This window comes from Amphibalanus amphitrite, unplaced genomic scaffold (genome assembly GCF_019059575.1).
Source record: "Amphibalanus amphitrite isolate SeventyFive unplaced genomic scaffold, NRLGWU_Aamphi_draft 001076F_arrow, whole genome shotgun sequence".
NCBI lineage: Eukaryota > Metazoa > Arthropoda > Thecostraca > Balanomorpha > Balanidae > Amphibalanus > Amphibalanus amphitrite.
The window spans coordinates 205,138-219,040 of record NW_024882570.1 but is presented as its reverse complement, the minus strand read 5'-3'; the positions used below and the strand labels follow the sequence as shown (position 1 = coordinate 219,040).

The window sequence follows — 13,903 nt, the reverse complement described above, 5'->3', positions numbered from 1 at the left end:
CATGAAGTGGGACAAGACGGGGATCGTTATCGAAGTACGTCAGTTTGACCAGTACGTGGTGAAGGTTGACGGATCTGGACGTGTTACCATCCGCAACCGCAAGCATCTACGCTCCTACACCCCGTTCATTCCTCGCCCGCCACTGGCACGAGAGGTGAGACTACCACAGATCCCACGGACGCAGTCCCGAGACGAGAGTTCCGTGAAGAGGGACACGCAGGATCCATCGCGCGGATTGCCACTGTCCCACAGCGCCGGCGACCGTTCGCGCACACTCGCCAACCGCCCCAGTCCACCCACGCCGCCTCACAGCGACATGGCCTCGTCTCCCCGCTCTCTCATCCCCCGTGAGCCGGCACCTGAACCGGCCAGCCAGCCAAGCAGCGCGTCACCTTCCCACCACTTCGCCCCATCCGCGACACCCAACCGCTCGCCCGGGAAGAGCGCGCGCATGTGTTCTCCTGCTCCGGTCGAGCACGAGAGGGAACCCGCCACTTCGCCCCCTGCTCTCCCGCGATGTACTCGTCATAGCGTCCGGGAACGCCACCGACCGCAGTACCTCGATGACTATGTTTGCGAGTGACATGTCCTTCGGTTGTGCGTTACGATGTCGTTCTATTTCATTGTCAACAGAGTTCTTTGCGTTTGTCCATTTGTCTTCAGACTTTGGCACCATACGGTACCTAAAGTCTCGAGGGGGGATAGAGGACCGTGGTACCCATGTATCGTTTGTAAGTGTTTTATCCTTGCCTGCATCACTCCCAGCTAGGTACACCTCTGTCCTGATGCTTCCTTCCTTGTACTTTCAGATGTGTTGGTCATTGCTGTCAAATACAATCCGAAGCAAATGACTGAGGTCTATTTAGAAAACACTCAGGGTCGTGTGAGGAACACCATGAGGGACAAGCTTGAAATACAATTAAGTTGTACTTTGTTACAAATCCACCTTGATGCTAGTTATTCCCTTGCAGCTCGACGGGAATATTTTCAAAAAATTCAGTAACAATGTCCAATATTTCACTTCCAAAACAGCCATATCGCTTACAAAGGACAAGTTAAGGACATCGCATGCCTTCGCAGCTCGCGAACACTTTAAGATTACATCAGAAGTTGTATCGGTCGATAGAAGCTGCGCGCCAAAAAGTCACAAATTGTGTTATGTCAGGCTATAGTTAGCTGCGTGACCTGATGTCCTGTTGGAAAGAGGAATTCTATGAGTAGGTATTAACAAAAAAGAAGTCGATAGAAAGCGGACGATACACGGCCTTCCATTACAAACGACACCACATTTCACTTCATCAATGGCTGAAAAAGCTGGCGGACAATGAACAGTGGAGGCTATTTTCGTGAACGACGATTTTAGAACACGCCGATAGACGATCAGTGCGAAAAAGCTCTCGCTTTTAAAAACGTTAATAAATTAAATCACAAGTTCAAATTTAATTCGGCCAGTCTTCTTCATCCAACACGGTGAAAACTAAATCATTCCTACTAAATCAACTAGTTAAATAAGATAGCAAGCATAAATCAAATAATATATCACCGTAATAAACCGACTAAATCAAGTATTTTTAAAACGGATAAGTTTACGACCAGTCCACTACATGTATTCTAAGTTCTAACACCAACTGAGTGGAGGAAGCCATCCATTCGTCCAGCTACTAAATGCGACCTGGCTTGCCATTTCAAGCGTCCATTCAAGCCTCCGATATTTGGTAACCGAGCCCTCCGCGACTCTCCCGAAATGGTCGTCTGCGGCCAGCCGTCCGGCTGATGGGACACCTCGATAGCCATGCGGCGTACTGACCTGCACCGACATCTCCCAGCGCGGCGGAGCGGTCCAAATCGGTCCGGTCCGGTCCCCCTCCCCTCCCCACAGCCCCCAGCGCCGCACCGCACACTGGCCGGCGGATCCGGCAGGCGAGCCCGCTTACCGCATTGATTATGGATTGTCGGACCCCCGGAGCTGACGCTGGCAGCTCCACTCAGTGGCCACAGGCGGGGGGGGGGGGGGAGGGCATGGCAGCACCGATGGCAGTGCGGTGCTCGTTGGTTTTCATTGAAATGAATAAATCAGTTTATCAGTGATTAATAATATGGGTTTAAATCGGAATAGGAGAAGCTAAGAATCTGATATACCTATTTTGAAGAGAAAGCCTTGGGTAGAAAGACTACTCATCTACCCTATAGATGTGAGTTAGAACCATAACCATCCGGAAGAAGAATATGTCCCTTCGCAAAAAAAAGGAACAGAAAGAAACGCCGATAGTACTGAACAACGACGCAGACGTTCTATTCTAGTTTTTTTATCCACAGAAAACGAGTCGATGACATTGGATGGACATACTGAGCGACATCGAGCTTCTATTATTGCATTATTGACCTCGCTCAAATGTCATCGCAGGTAACAATTTCTATTCACATTCCCCCAATTCCCGTGCCAGCCTGATATTGGGAGTACAGAAATATCCTCCCAAAACAGGCACCAGCGCAATCGTACCTCGGAAATGGACCAGCGGGAAAGTCTCGGAAAAACTCAGTACTGACAGCCAATCATTAGGCGATCAATAGACCGAATCAGTGGCCGAGGACAGCAGCAGACGGGAAATTAGCTGTTCTGCGGGACCTGTCACGACAGAACGACAGCATGGCGACCAGGGCGGCTGCCTGGAGTCCCTCAGGACCTGTGTCACTGGGCGGGCTCGACAGCTGAGAGACAGGCTGCGTGACCAGCGACCGACCCTCGCCACGGCAACGGCGGGCTCCATCGAGCATTGCGTCATCAGTGGCGGGGTATTTCCAATGGGTACTCAGTACTCAGTACCCACAGTCGGCCTGCACAGGCATATGTTGCAGGGTGGGCATATCGACCGTGTGCTTTTTTATGCTTTATATGCATTGTAAGAAAACGCCGCTTAGGTGCATTAATAACATAACGGCTTGATATGAACTATTTCTGATGAAATGAGGAGCATTAAAATTATATCTATTCGCAACAAATTTATGACTACATGCGAGATTTTCATTTCTCAATCAGTGACAAAATAAGCCTAAACTAAACAGTAACGGAGCGGAAAATATCGTTCAAATAACAAGGGGCACACTTGTCCTGTGAGGAAAATTAACTGAATTGAGATGATTTTTTTTTTTTGTATATACCTAGGTATAAATATTATACGCAGTTTGGCTGGCAATATGTTGTTTAACATTCAAAAGAACGTTAAAAATTATAACATCGCAAAATCGTAACATTACGATCAATGCTTTACAAATATGTACACACAAAAATAATAAAGCTGGCGCCAGATCGGGACAAAAAATCCTACCAGCCAAGAGTAGGGACTCGAATATGACAACTCGATATCTAAGCTTCGGATTTCGCGGCATCCCGCTGTCCGCCTAGCTCATTTCGCCGACACCGAATATCGAAGGTCTTAGGTCACCAATATCAACGAATGTGATCTACGACATCCTGGCATGACGATTGGATGGATAACAAACAAATTCGGAGATAGACGCTTTCTGAGGCTTACGAAAAGCACTACGAAAAAAACGCATTTCAAGCTATAATAATAGTAAGGCCATCAGAATACCATTTTACTGGATCGAAACACTTCTACGCCATTGATAATGAGACACCACTGCCTTTTGTCAGGGTTCCGGGCAACGAGAGTGACGCTCGAGTCGCCAGTTGACGGTGTCGAGGGCTGAAGCTCACCCCATGGAGTCCGTACCGTTTTGCTCCTCGGAAGGATGATTTTAGGGTAACTAAGGGACGACGAAGTACAAATTAAATATGGATTATGATAAGATGCTTGGTTCTAGTTTTAAGTCATTTCTCGTCCCTGGTACACAAACACCGCGACCATCGACCAATGATGTCATCACCAAGCTCACCCACGGCTCACATGCTGATCGCAGCGTCCTCTATCCAACAGCGCACAGCGCCACCTGCTGCGGCGATCGCAGCGCCACCTACCTGGTCCGGAAGCCGGTGTTCTCATCCATTTGCCGGTAGAAGAGCGGATGGGCGTACGCGTCTCGGATGTTGAGCAGCTCCCCCGAGGCCGCCACCGAGCCGACGATGCCCGTCACCATCGGCAGACGGATCTCTTCCTGCCAGAGAGGGGTTCGCCAGCGCGGCGGCGGCCAGCCACGGTCAGGCGCCATGCATGGAACGACTCCCATCACCAAGTAGCCCTAAACAGTCATTCAGTCCACATGGAAAAAAAAAAAACACTACATGACAAACATGAATGATGACGCTCAAAGGTTGGTTGTAAGCTACATTTTTAGCCCTCCTAGAGGCATTGAGTAACAGGCTATATGACCATGAATGTTGAATAACACAATCAGTTGATGCTGACATGCATAATTTATTTCTCTCAACTCATCTCAACGATCCCAAGCAGGACGCGTTATTACTGCCATGAATTAACGGTGAAATCATAGTCTACCGTAATCAGTGAAACGCTGACGTAGATAAATGTGCAGTATCTATCAATGAGACGTTGGTTTACGATCATCAATCACCCTCTGCATCGAGAGACACTAACGAATAAATCAGACTTCTCTCAATAATTTAGCCCAACCCTCGGGTTAGCTGCTAGCGTTCAACACGAAGCTATGCGATAGCAAACAGCGGAACATTTGAACTTGGAAGGGATCCCCGAAACAGCTTTGTACAACAGCTTACAGTAATATAAAATATGTTCAGCAGCGTAAGCTTTTTTACATTCGGGCCTCAGGCGAGCATGCATTCATGCATATTGCACAGCCATAGACACAAAACGTATTACACATTTCCTTCCTCAGATATCAACAGTAACCACCCCTGTTCCGGCCGGACGCGGTGGTCCATCGCCAGATTGGCTCAGGGACAGGCTTCCGGCCGGCCCGTACCACCGTCAGCTGTTCACTACCAGTCCCCAGAGACCCAGAATGGACAGCTCTGCTGGCCGCGGGTCCAAGAACCGTCATATAGCCCGTGTTAGTTATACAGACATCTACCGAGCTCGCTGGAGAGGCCCGATAACAGTCAGCGGGGTGCTGAAATGTTCGAAATACAGACGAATTGGTGGCGACTTGCCAGAGATTCGGGCAGTCGGATGTCGACGCCCGAGCAGACGGAAATCCAGAGTCTAGATGGAGGACCATACGAGTGTTCCGTTGGTGAAGCTGTGCACTCTATCACTGCATCAGGGCTCCTTTCCGAAGAGGTGGAAGCAGGCTAACATTGTTCCGATCTTTAAGAAAGGAGACAAGAAAGCTCCTGAAAACTACCGCTCTGTGTCTTTGCTTCCGCTCTTTGGGAAGGTGCTTGAGAGGGTCGTGTATAACGAGCTGATGCGCCACGTATCTCCCGTCCTTTCTGAGGCGCAGCACGGCTTTCTTCCGCGCCGCTCGTGTGTTACCAATCTGGCGACGTACCTGCACCACGCCTGGACCTCGATGTCGGACGGATGTCAAACGGACGCAGTCTACACGGATTTTTCGGCCGCCTTTCAATCTGTTAATCATCGTTTACTTCTCTTCAAGCTGAAAAATTCTTATCATTTATCTGACAAAATTTTGGACTGGTTCGAATCGTATCTGTCCGACAGGGAGCAAAGGGTGGTGGTGAACGGTAAAGTGTCCGAGTGGCGGAACGTGACGTCAGGCGTCCCAGAGGGGGCTCTTTTGGCACCTCTTTTATTCGCGCTTTTTATCAACGATTTGCCCATGGCTGTGAACTCATCTCATTGCATCATGTTTGCGGACGACGTTAAGTTGTATCACCGGGTTAGGTCAATGTCTGATTGTGAGCAGCTCCAGTCTGACCTTGATAATCTCAGCAGATGGTCGGCAGACTGGAAGCTGCACCTCAACCCGTCAAAGTGCTTCGCTTTCACACTGAGCTTGAGGTCGTCACCCGTGATGCACTCGTACGTTATTGATGGATCGGTTTTGCAGCGCGTTTCCGAAGTACGTGATTTAGGCGTAATGCTGGATTCAAAATTAACATTCTCGGCCCACATCAACCACATAGTTTCAAAAGCAAACAGAGCTCTCGGCGTTTTGATTAGGTCTTTTCAGACTGGCCTCCCGAATAAAAAATTCTGCATGAAAACCTTGCAGGCTACGTACTTTGCGAACATTCGGTCCATCTTGGAGTACGGGTGCGTCATTTGGGGCGGCGCGGCAAAGTCACATGTGGAGAGGCTGGAGCGAGTACAGCACAAATTTCTTATGTGGATGGCGTCGAAATCAAACAACATTGTGTTTAGCTCTCTGTCCTATGAACACCTGCTGCAGGTCTTTGAGATGCCCACTTTGAAAGCCAGGCGCATGCAATACGATATCATGTTTTTACGAAATGTTTGTCGCGGTCAGGTGGATACGCCATACCTCCTCAGCTGTTTTTCACTTCATGTACCCAGACGCACCACACGCCGACTTTCGCTCTTTGAGACTTCGTATGCCCGTGTGAACGCTGTGAAGACGGGAATTTTTAACCGGCTTCCTGAGATGATGAACAGCTTCCTGCGCGATGTTCCTAAAGCCGATGTTTTTGACATGAGCCTTTGTATGTTCAAAGGTCATGTCAGGAAGTATGTGAGAGCGATGCCATTGACATAGTGTTTTATCCATCATACTTCATGCTGTATACTTTTATCACAGTGCGTCTTGTTCTTAGTGTATACTGTTATTGATTAGTCATATTTATATTAGGTATATTTTTATAGCAGGTACCTATATTTTCACCATATTTATTTTTACTATATGCTTTTATTGTGTAGGCATGTAGCATGCAAAGCTAGTAGACTCTTAGCTATTCTTTCTTTCGATGTATTCGTATGTTTTTGACTTCGCCTCTCAATGGGTACTGCCTGTTGGCGATGTTGTGAAATAAACAAATAAACAAATTTGGAGGCGGAGAGTCGGATTGTAGCTTGTCAAATGGAACTCGAACACGGGCTGGATCATAGTCGGTTATGTTTCATAGAAAGTGCACACAGTCTACTTTCATACGTGTACGTACACCATACCGAAATAATCGATACGATTAGCATGAGTCCAACTGCCGCAGGCTAATCGTCTGTCCCATACAGTCCATTTCGCATTGCTGCTTAGCATCAAAGTTCTAACGACGAAAGTTACCAAACTACCTCAGCATTTACGCCAACTATCGTCGTCAACAGGCCCGAATTGCTGACGAAGCGGCAGTGTGGCTGTTCCGATTTGTTTGGTGCCCAGTTAGCAGTTTGCGGTGCAGCGATTCGACAGGCGTTTAAATTCGCCAGGCCGACCCAGTCCAGAGAAAAGGGGCGGCCGACCCAGCCGAGCAAAAACGACGGTGCATGCAGGTACAGGAGCCTGGGAATATCATCTGTTGATTTGAGCTGTCGATTTGAACTGTCGATTTGAACTGGAAGTGTCGATCTGAAATTCGACATGGAGCAGGTGGGCAATAGCCCCCACTGAGGCGCTTTGCAAATGCGCTTTGCAGGCTGCAAACTGGACGATAAATATGCGTTATTTTCATTCGCTTGGATGTACTATAAAATCACCCGGTCGCTGCTCACATAACTCTTAGTCTGACATTTGCGATCCAAAGTCATCCCCATACACTTCCCCATGAGGACCATGGATCCGTTCGCTCGTCCTTACGTGCGGATGAAAATGATCGGAGCCCTGACGTCAGTCGGTAAATAACAAGGAAGTTCCAGCTCGAAAGCACGCCGCAGGCTCGCCTATGAATAAACAACGGTGTGCACACACATTCCCGATGGCCGCCTCTCCTCGTGAATTGAAATTCCAGCGAGATGGATTCTGGTCGTTCGAGTACAGTAGATTAGTTCTCCAGAAGATCGGATATCTGTAATATCATTTCACTCCCCACGATTTCAGCGTTCTGCATTTTTAAACCCTCTTCTCTCGGCTCGGTCCCGTCTGCTGAGTACGCTCTTCAGCTGAGAGGCTCGGCATCGCTCCCGCAAAATCAGCGCCTGTTCTATCGGTCTCCACAGCCGCAGGCCCACTGCTCCCCGAGGCGGTAACAATGCCCGGGTCGGCCTGAGTCGGCAGGGTTCGACCCCGCCGCGCGCCGGCACCAGCCGCGGCCTGCACGGCCGGGAATCGATCCGACACCGCGACCGGTCAACCTGCGAGCCAGACCGGGCCAGACGAGCGGGCAGGACAGACGGACGGACAGACGAGCAGACGGACAAGACAAGCAGACGAGCAGACGGGTAGGTCGTGAAGGCCATACGGACGGATAAGCTAGATGGGCGGGCAAAACGGACGGACAGGATGGAAAACGACAGTAAGTAAGACAGACAACAGAGACAGACAAACCAGCGGGCAGGAGTCTCAACGGACGGACATAACAAGCCATAACACCAGACGAATAAGACAAATGGACATACGGAGAGGACGAACGGGCTGGACCAGAATAATACACACGATGGGTTGAAGGGACCGCCGCCAGACTCCCTGGATAGTCATAGAGCTGCAGCCTGACGAAACATGGACGGTATCGGGCTGGGGGAGACCCCGGGGGGCCGTAAACAGCCGACATATTTCCCCGGCGAGCCAACAACGACGACAGGCGACGGGGGGAGAGCGAGAGAGAGAGGGGGGAGAGAGAGAAAATGTGTCTGGGAGGGGACATAAGGCATGCAAGCATTTGAGCGAGGGAATGGGAAAGTGTAAAATAAGAGAACGAAAGATGAAATTAGATACCGGAAATGGGGAGAAATTATTTGTAACGGCCGAAAGCGAGTAGAGCGATAAATTGCCTGATCGCTAGAAAAAGGTAGGCATGTCAGTCTAACGATCATGAGGAAATGAGCTGGCGACCAAAAATAATGATAAACCATTTGGAATTGAAATATATGAAAGAAGCATGGCTCGAAATCGCTCCAAGCCGCTGAATTCGGGGACAACCGAAAAATAATGCTCAGCTCAGCACCACTACACCACTACAGCTTCATTCTACAGTTTGTTGTGAAAGTAAGCTCAAGGCGAACCTGTAGAGAAGCGGTGTAGTAGTGCAATAAATCCGCATTACGCTGGCCGCCTAGGCAACGGAACTGGCTCCCACAGTGGATATGCACGAAAGCCCAGCAAAGTTCCCACATTACCAGCTGGCTACGTTCGAATACAACGGGGCGTGAGTGCACAGCGAACCTTGGTCTCAGCGGAACCCCTTGCCCTTTCAAAACAAGTACCCATTCAAATGTTTCATTACGGCCAGCGGCTAATGCTATGCAGCGAAAGAAGCATATTAGCCTGTCTGTGTTCTTCACAGTGAAAGGAGCCTGTAACTGTATGCTAATGAGGCTTAATCACTCTTTCTTTCATCCTTCCTTCTTAAATGTTCAGAGCTGCCGCGAAAAAAAAAATCCCCTAGGCACCGAGCTCAAAGAGTGGTGTTGGACTCAGTGTTAGAGGCGTCCGGTTCGAATAGAAATGATGTTCTACATTTCCTACAAATCGAAAAGGAATACAAAAAAGCACCATCAGCTCCATACGGCCCCAAGGTGGCACAATTTCCATCGATGAGTTCACAGAATGGTCCAACAAGTCAACCAACCGGCAACCAAGTCTGCAGATTCGGACCGTGCCTTTCCAAGGTCTCACAGATACTGCAGGCATCATATCTATCATTGTGTCATCATATCTCTACCCCTTTCCGTTCCAGGAGAAGAGGTTACCAACAATTTTCTTTACATACCCAGCGAAGTGGACTCAATATATCCTATAGAGGCAGCGTTCGTCTGCGTCTTGTGAAGCGGGTGCGTCTCCAGAAATAGCGGAGCGTATGACGCGCCGACAGCCAATTAGAGGAGTCTGCTGTGGCGGTCACAATAGCGCTATGCTCGGCGCCGGCGGGGTGGCGATATTCACAGCGCTAACAGACGGCGGCAGCGCAGAGCTACCTTCAGAGCAGGCGGTAGGGACAGGCGCGGACACTGGACACTGGACAGGCAGGGGCGACCACTCAGCTCCAGGCTTCGGACAGGTTTGTCAACCGCTGGTAGGAGTACTTGTAACGGACACCGCACATGGAGGCAAAATCGGCGGTCCAAGTTAGTAATTCAGACCCGAATTCGATTGGTGGTTAATTCCCGGTGCATCGGACGCTTTGAGTTTCAAGCTGACCATGGATTCACGGAACAAATAACGTAAGCAGCACGCTGACTTACCGGCGATTACGTGCATGGTACTGGTCACGACTGGCCGGATTAGCGTACACGTAAGCGTAGAAAACAAGCTAACACAGCGCCCCAAAGCGTGAGTCAAAGCGCCAATACGCTGAGCGGACGGAGTATAGGGTACACCAACAAGGCCCAGGGGGCTGCCATGGAAGCTAACGAAGTGAGGGATTGGATGCTAGTCGTGGCTAATTTGATATCCCCGTGCCGGTTTTCGCCGAACGGCTGTGGCCCCGAGCAGCAGCTTATTGGCAGCAGCAGCCAATATCACAACACACCACAATTATGGACACCGAACAGCCGCTGACGACAACAGGGACTGGCAACGCGCAGCCAATAGAAAAGCAGTAGCTGGCAGCCATTGGTGACTTAGTCACTGGTAGCTCAGCCCCTAGCAGCTACCAGCGGCAGCAGCGCCTAGCAGTATGTTACACAGGTCATGGCATACAGCTCGTGCTCGCGTTCTAACACCACACAGGCGGACAACACACCCGACACTAACTTGGTCGTCGCTCCTGGAGGGCTGCAGACCGCGCCGGCAGGTGGAACGGAACAGGGGGTGGGTCAGTGTCACCCTGTGTGTTCACATGTGTCCACAAACCGTCCACATGCGTCTGCACCAGTCCCGAGTTCATACGTCTACATGCGTCTGTGTGTGTCCCGGGCCCTGTACATGCGGTCCACTGTTCATCGTTCATCACACACATCAACTTGAAAGACCATCGCATGCGTCCAAATGAGCTCTCAACATATAAAGACAACGCAGTTCAAACTGTTCACCACTCAAAAGGTACGGTTCGGAACATAATATAACAGCACATCAAACATAATACATCACACAATAGAGCACATCACAGAACAGGCACGCGCCACATCACATATATACTCAATTTGCCCCGTCACAGCCGCTAAACACGTCACACCAAAGCACACGTTACTTTGGACCACCCACCACACACCTGTCTTATGAAAAATAGGCGTCAACGCGTCTTGCGTAAAATCACGACCTCCAAGCGACCTTCTACTCTACAATGCCAGCAGTGAACACCTGTTAGCATACGCGGGCGTTGTCAACAGTTGTGGGACGCATCAACAGCTCCACACCAGCTCTCTAGAGTCTAGACGCAACACAACCACCATCCGGTCAGCTCAACTCGACCAAAAAAGTGAGCCAAATATAACGTTGGATCAGGCTGGACACTGGTCTGAATGACTGCGTCCAACGTGACCTCCGATGGAAATCTAAATTCGGCACAGGAAGCCAGCTTTGATACCGTAGAAATGAAAAATGATTCAAGCTTCCTAAATAAGAGGACAGTCCTGTGAAGCTGTATGACTAATTGGACTGCAGACCGAGACGAATTGCCAATTAACGACACCCTCCCTCAGGGCCTTAAGCCTATTAATAAAAATGTAATAAGCCGTTATTAATGAGGCATATTAAAACGAAGGCTGTTGATCTTAAGGATATTAAACGATTAGATACGACTGATGTCATGCCAGCTGCATAACAGGGTAGAATAAATATAAACTGACTCGCTAAAAATCTGGACACAAAATTAAGCTCATGGACGACATGATTAACAAAACAAAGATACCTATATCTGAAAGGGTCCTTAACATTATGTCAAGCCATGTTCACGCTGAGTGGGTGCTATTACATGGTAGCCTGATCGGACCCAACTCTTCAGCTGAATGGAGTACCACTTACAAAGGGTACTCAGGGTAAATACGGGCGAGTTAGGACCTGGTAGACGGGGACTGGCCGGCTACACATCTCGACTCTTCGCAATACGGCAACACCACGTATATCAACGAGCATATCTCTGTTCGTACCTGATCCATATGGGAAGGGACCAGCAGAGCACGACTGGCATAATATGACAGGTCACATATGACAGTTAGACCGGTAAATGACAAGACACATGTGACAGTCGGACCGGTAGATGACAAGTCACATGTGACAGGCAGACCGGCACATACCAACCCACACGGCACACAGGCGTTAGACGGAGCCTCACGGGTCACGGAGGGTGTCAGACAGGACCCTCACAGGTCACAGAGGTGTCCGATCGGGGCCCCACGGGTCACGGAGGCCACACCAGGTACCGACACCGCCGACCGACCCCGACTAGGGTACAAACGATGTCATCACAACCGAATTCAGCCACCAGTCGACAATCGTAGCGTCACCAATCACCAGAGAAACAGTGCAGTCACCGGCTCACCACCATCAGGCGGTAGTTCGTCACCAATCACCAGAGATACACTCTCGTGCACCGTAGTACTGTTACCAATCACCAGATAAAAACATTCATGTGCAGTGCACCATCAACCCCATCGATCACCAGAAAATAAAACCCAATACACTCAACCCTTCTCTCTTCAAACGAGTTCCAAAACAAATTATAGCCCTAGCCTCCACCACTTGTCACTCTGAGCTATATTCTGCCTCCCTCTCCCTCTCCTCTCCCTCCCTCTGCCTCTCTCCCCAACCACTCACAATCTGTTCGGCATCGTCAGCCACGTCGAACACCTTTGCCACCAGCTCGTTGGTCCGCTTGTCCACGAGGAACAGCGAGCAGCGCTCGGCGCCAGTCAGGTTCCGCGCCTGCGTCATGATGTCCCGCAGAAGCACTGTGACGTCACCTGAAAGACACGTCACGTCACGTCAGTGGGACGTCAGCACGGTGATCTACAGAGGTATTGTAATGTCAGCTTATGCAGATTATGTAAACTGATCTAATGGCATTTCTACAAATGTTGATGGAACGTGATTATCCCAGACAAAACACTGTATGATGTCAAGGAAACTATGCGAGAATGTTGTAGCCTGGAAAACATTAGGGTCGGAGTACGGTGTCTAAGCTGGCGTCGGGGCGGTGTCACAGAGTCGGACACCAAACGGTTGACGTCACCTGAGCCAAACACCGACGTGACACTGATACACTGCACCACAAAATAACATATAATATGCCGGTCTCATATGTTGGAATGCTGCTGCTAACACGAGATACTGCTAGTGCCACACCACTGCATAGGCATGATTCATGAAATATGAAGCATGCAATATCCTCACCACCTAAAAGCAACACGTCTCTCCATATATTAGCAAAGGATCAAATTAAAGTCAGCCAACCAGCTGACCCGTATTATTATTCCCAGCGCGAGGTCTTTAAACGCAGACCTCGGCGCCTCATGAGATTGGTTAGAGCGCTGTTAGGACCATGAGCCGAACAGCTGGGTGCCTGTGGAGCCCCTTGAGTCGCTTCTGAAGCCAGCCCGGTCACCGCTGTGCCGTGTCCCCGTACCGCCGGCCGGAGTATGGGACAGAGCTCAGCGTGAGATGTCGTAAGTGGCTGGTCACACCGTCACCGAGCGACAATGTGAGAACGGGGCGCGCAGTGCACGCGGCAGGGTGTCGCGCGACTCTCACACTCTCACCGGAGGTCCGGGAGGGGGGGGGGGGGTAATTACCGTCAGCGCAATGGGAACGGCGACGTAGGGGGGATTTGATGACGGAGAAAGAGAGAGAAATGCGAGAGACAGAGAGAGGCGGATGCAGAGTCAGACAGAGGCGGAGACAGAGTCAGAAACAGAGAGGGGGCGGGTGGTGTGATTTGGACAACAAAATCTCGCGTCCGTCCGTCTCCCTATTCCAGTCTCTACAGTCACATCGCATCCCAGTCATCAGGGAGCCTTGT

General features: G+C 50.0%; 1 protein-coding gene across 6 annotated transcripts in view; it reads right to left on the bottom strand.

Moving 5' to 3' along the window:
• Positions 1 to 13,903, bottom strand: part of LOC122369821 (cGMP-dependent 3',5'-cyclic phosphodiesterase-like) — a 79,119-nt gene that overhangs the window by 28,789 nt on the left and 36,427 nt on the right. For 3 of the 6 annotated variants that reach the window (XM_043344866.1, XM_043344865.1, XM_043344864.1), the window contains exons 6-8: positions 12,703 to 12,848; positions 10,702 to 10,722; positions 3,980 to 4,116 (exon numbers count right to left, since the gene is read on the bottom strand). In XM_043344866.1, coding sequence (XP_043200801.1) covers positions 3,980 to 4,116; positions 10,702 to 10,722; positions 12,703 to 12,848 — 304 coding nt within the window. The remainder of the gene's footprint in view (positions 1 to 3,979; positions 4,117 to 10,701; positions 10,723 to 12,702; positions 12,849 to 13,903) is intronic. The other 3 variants (XM_043344868.1, XM_043344869.1, XM_043344870.1) reach the window with 1 other exon arrangement.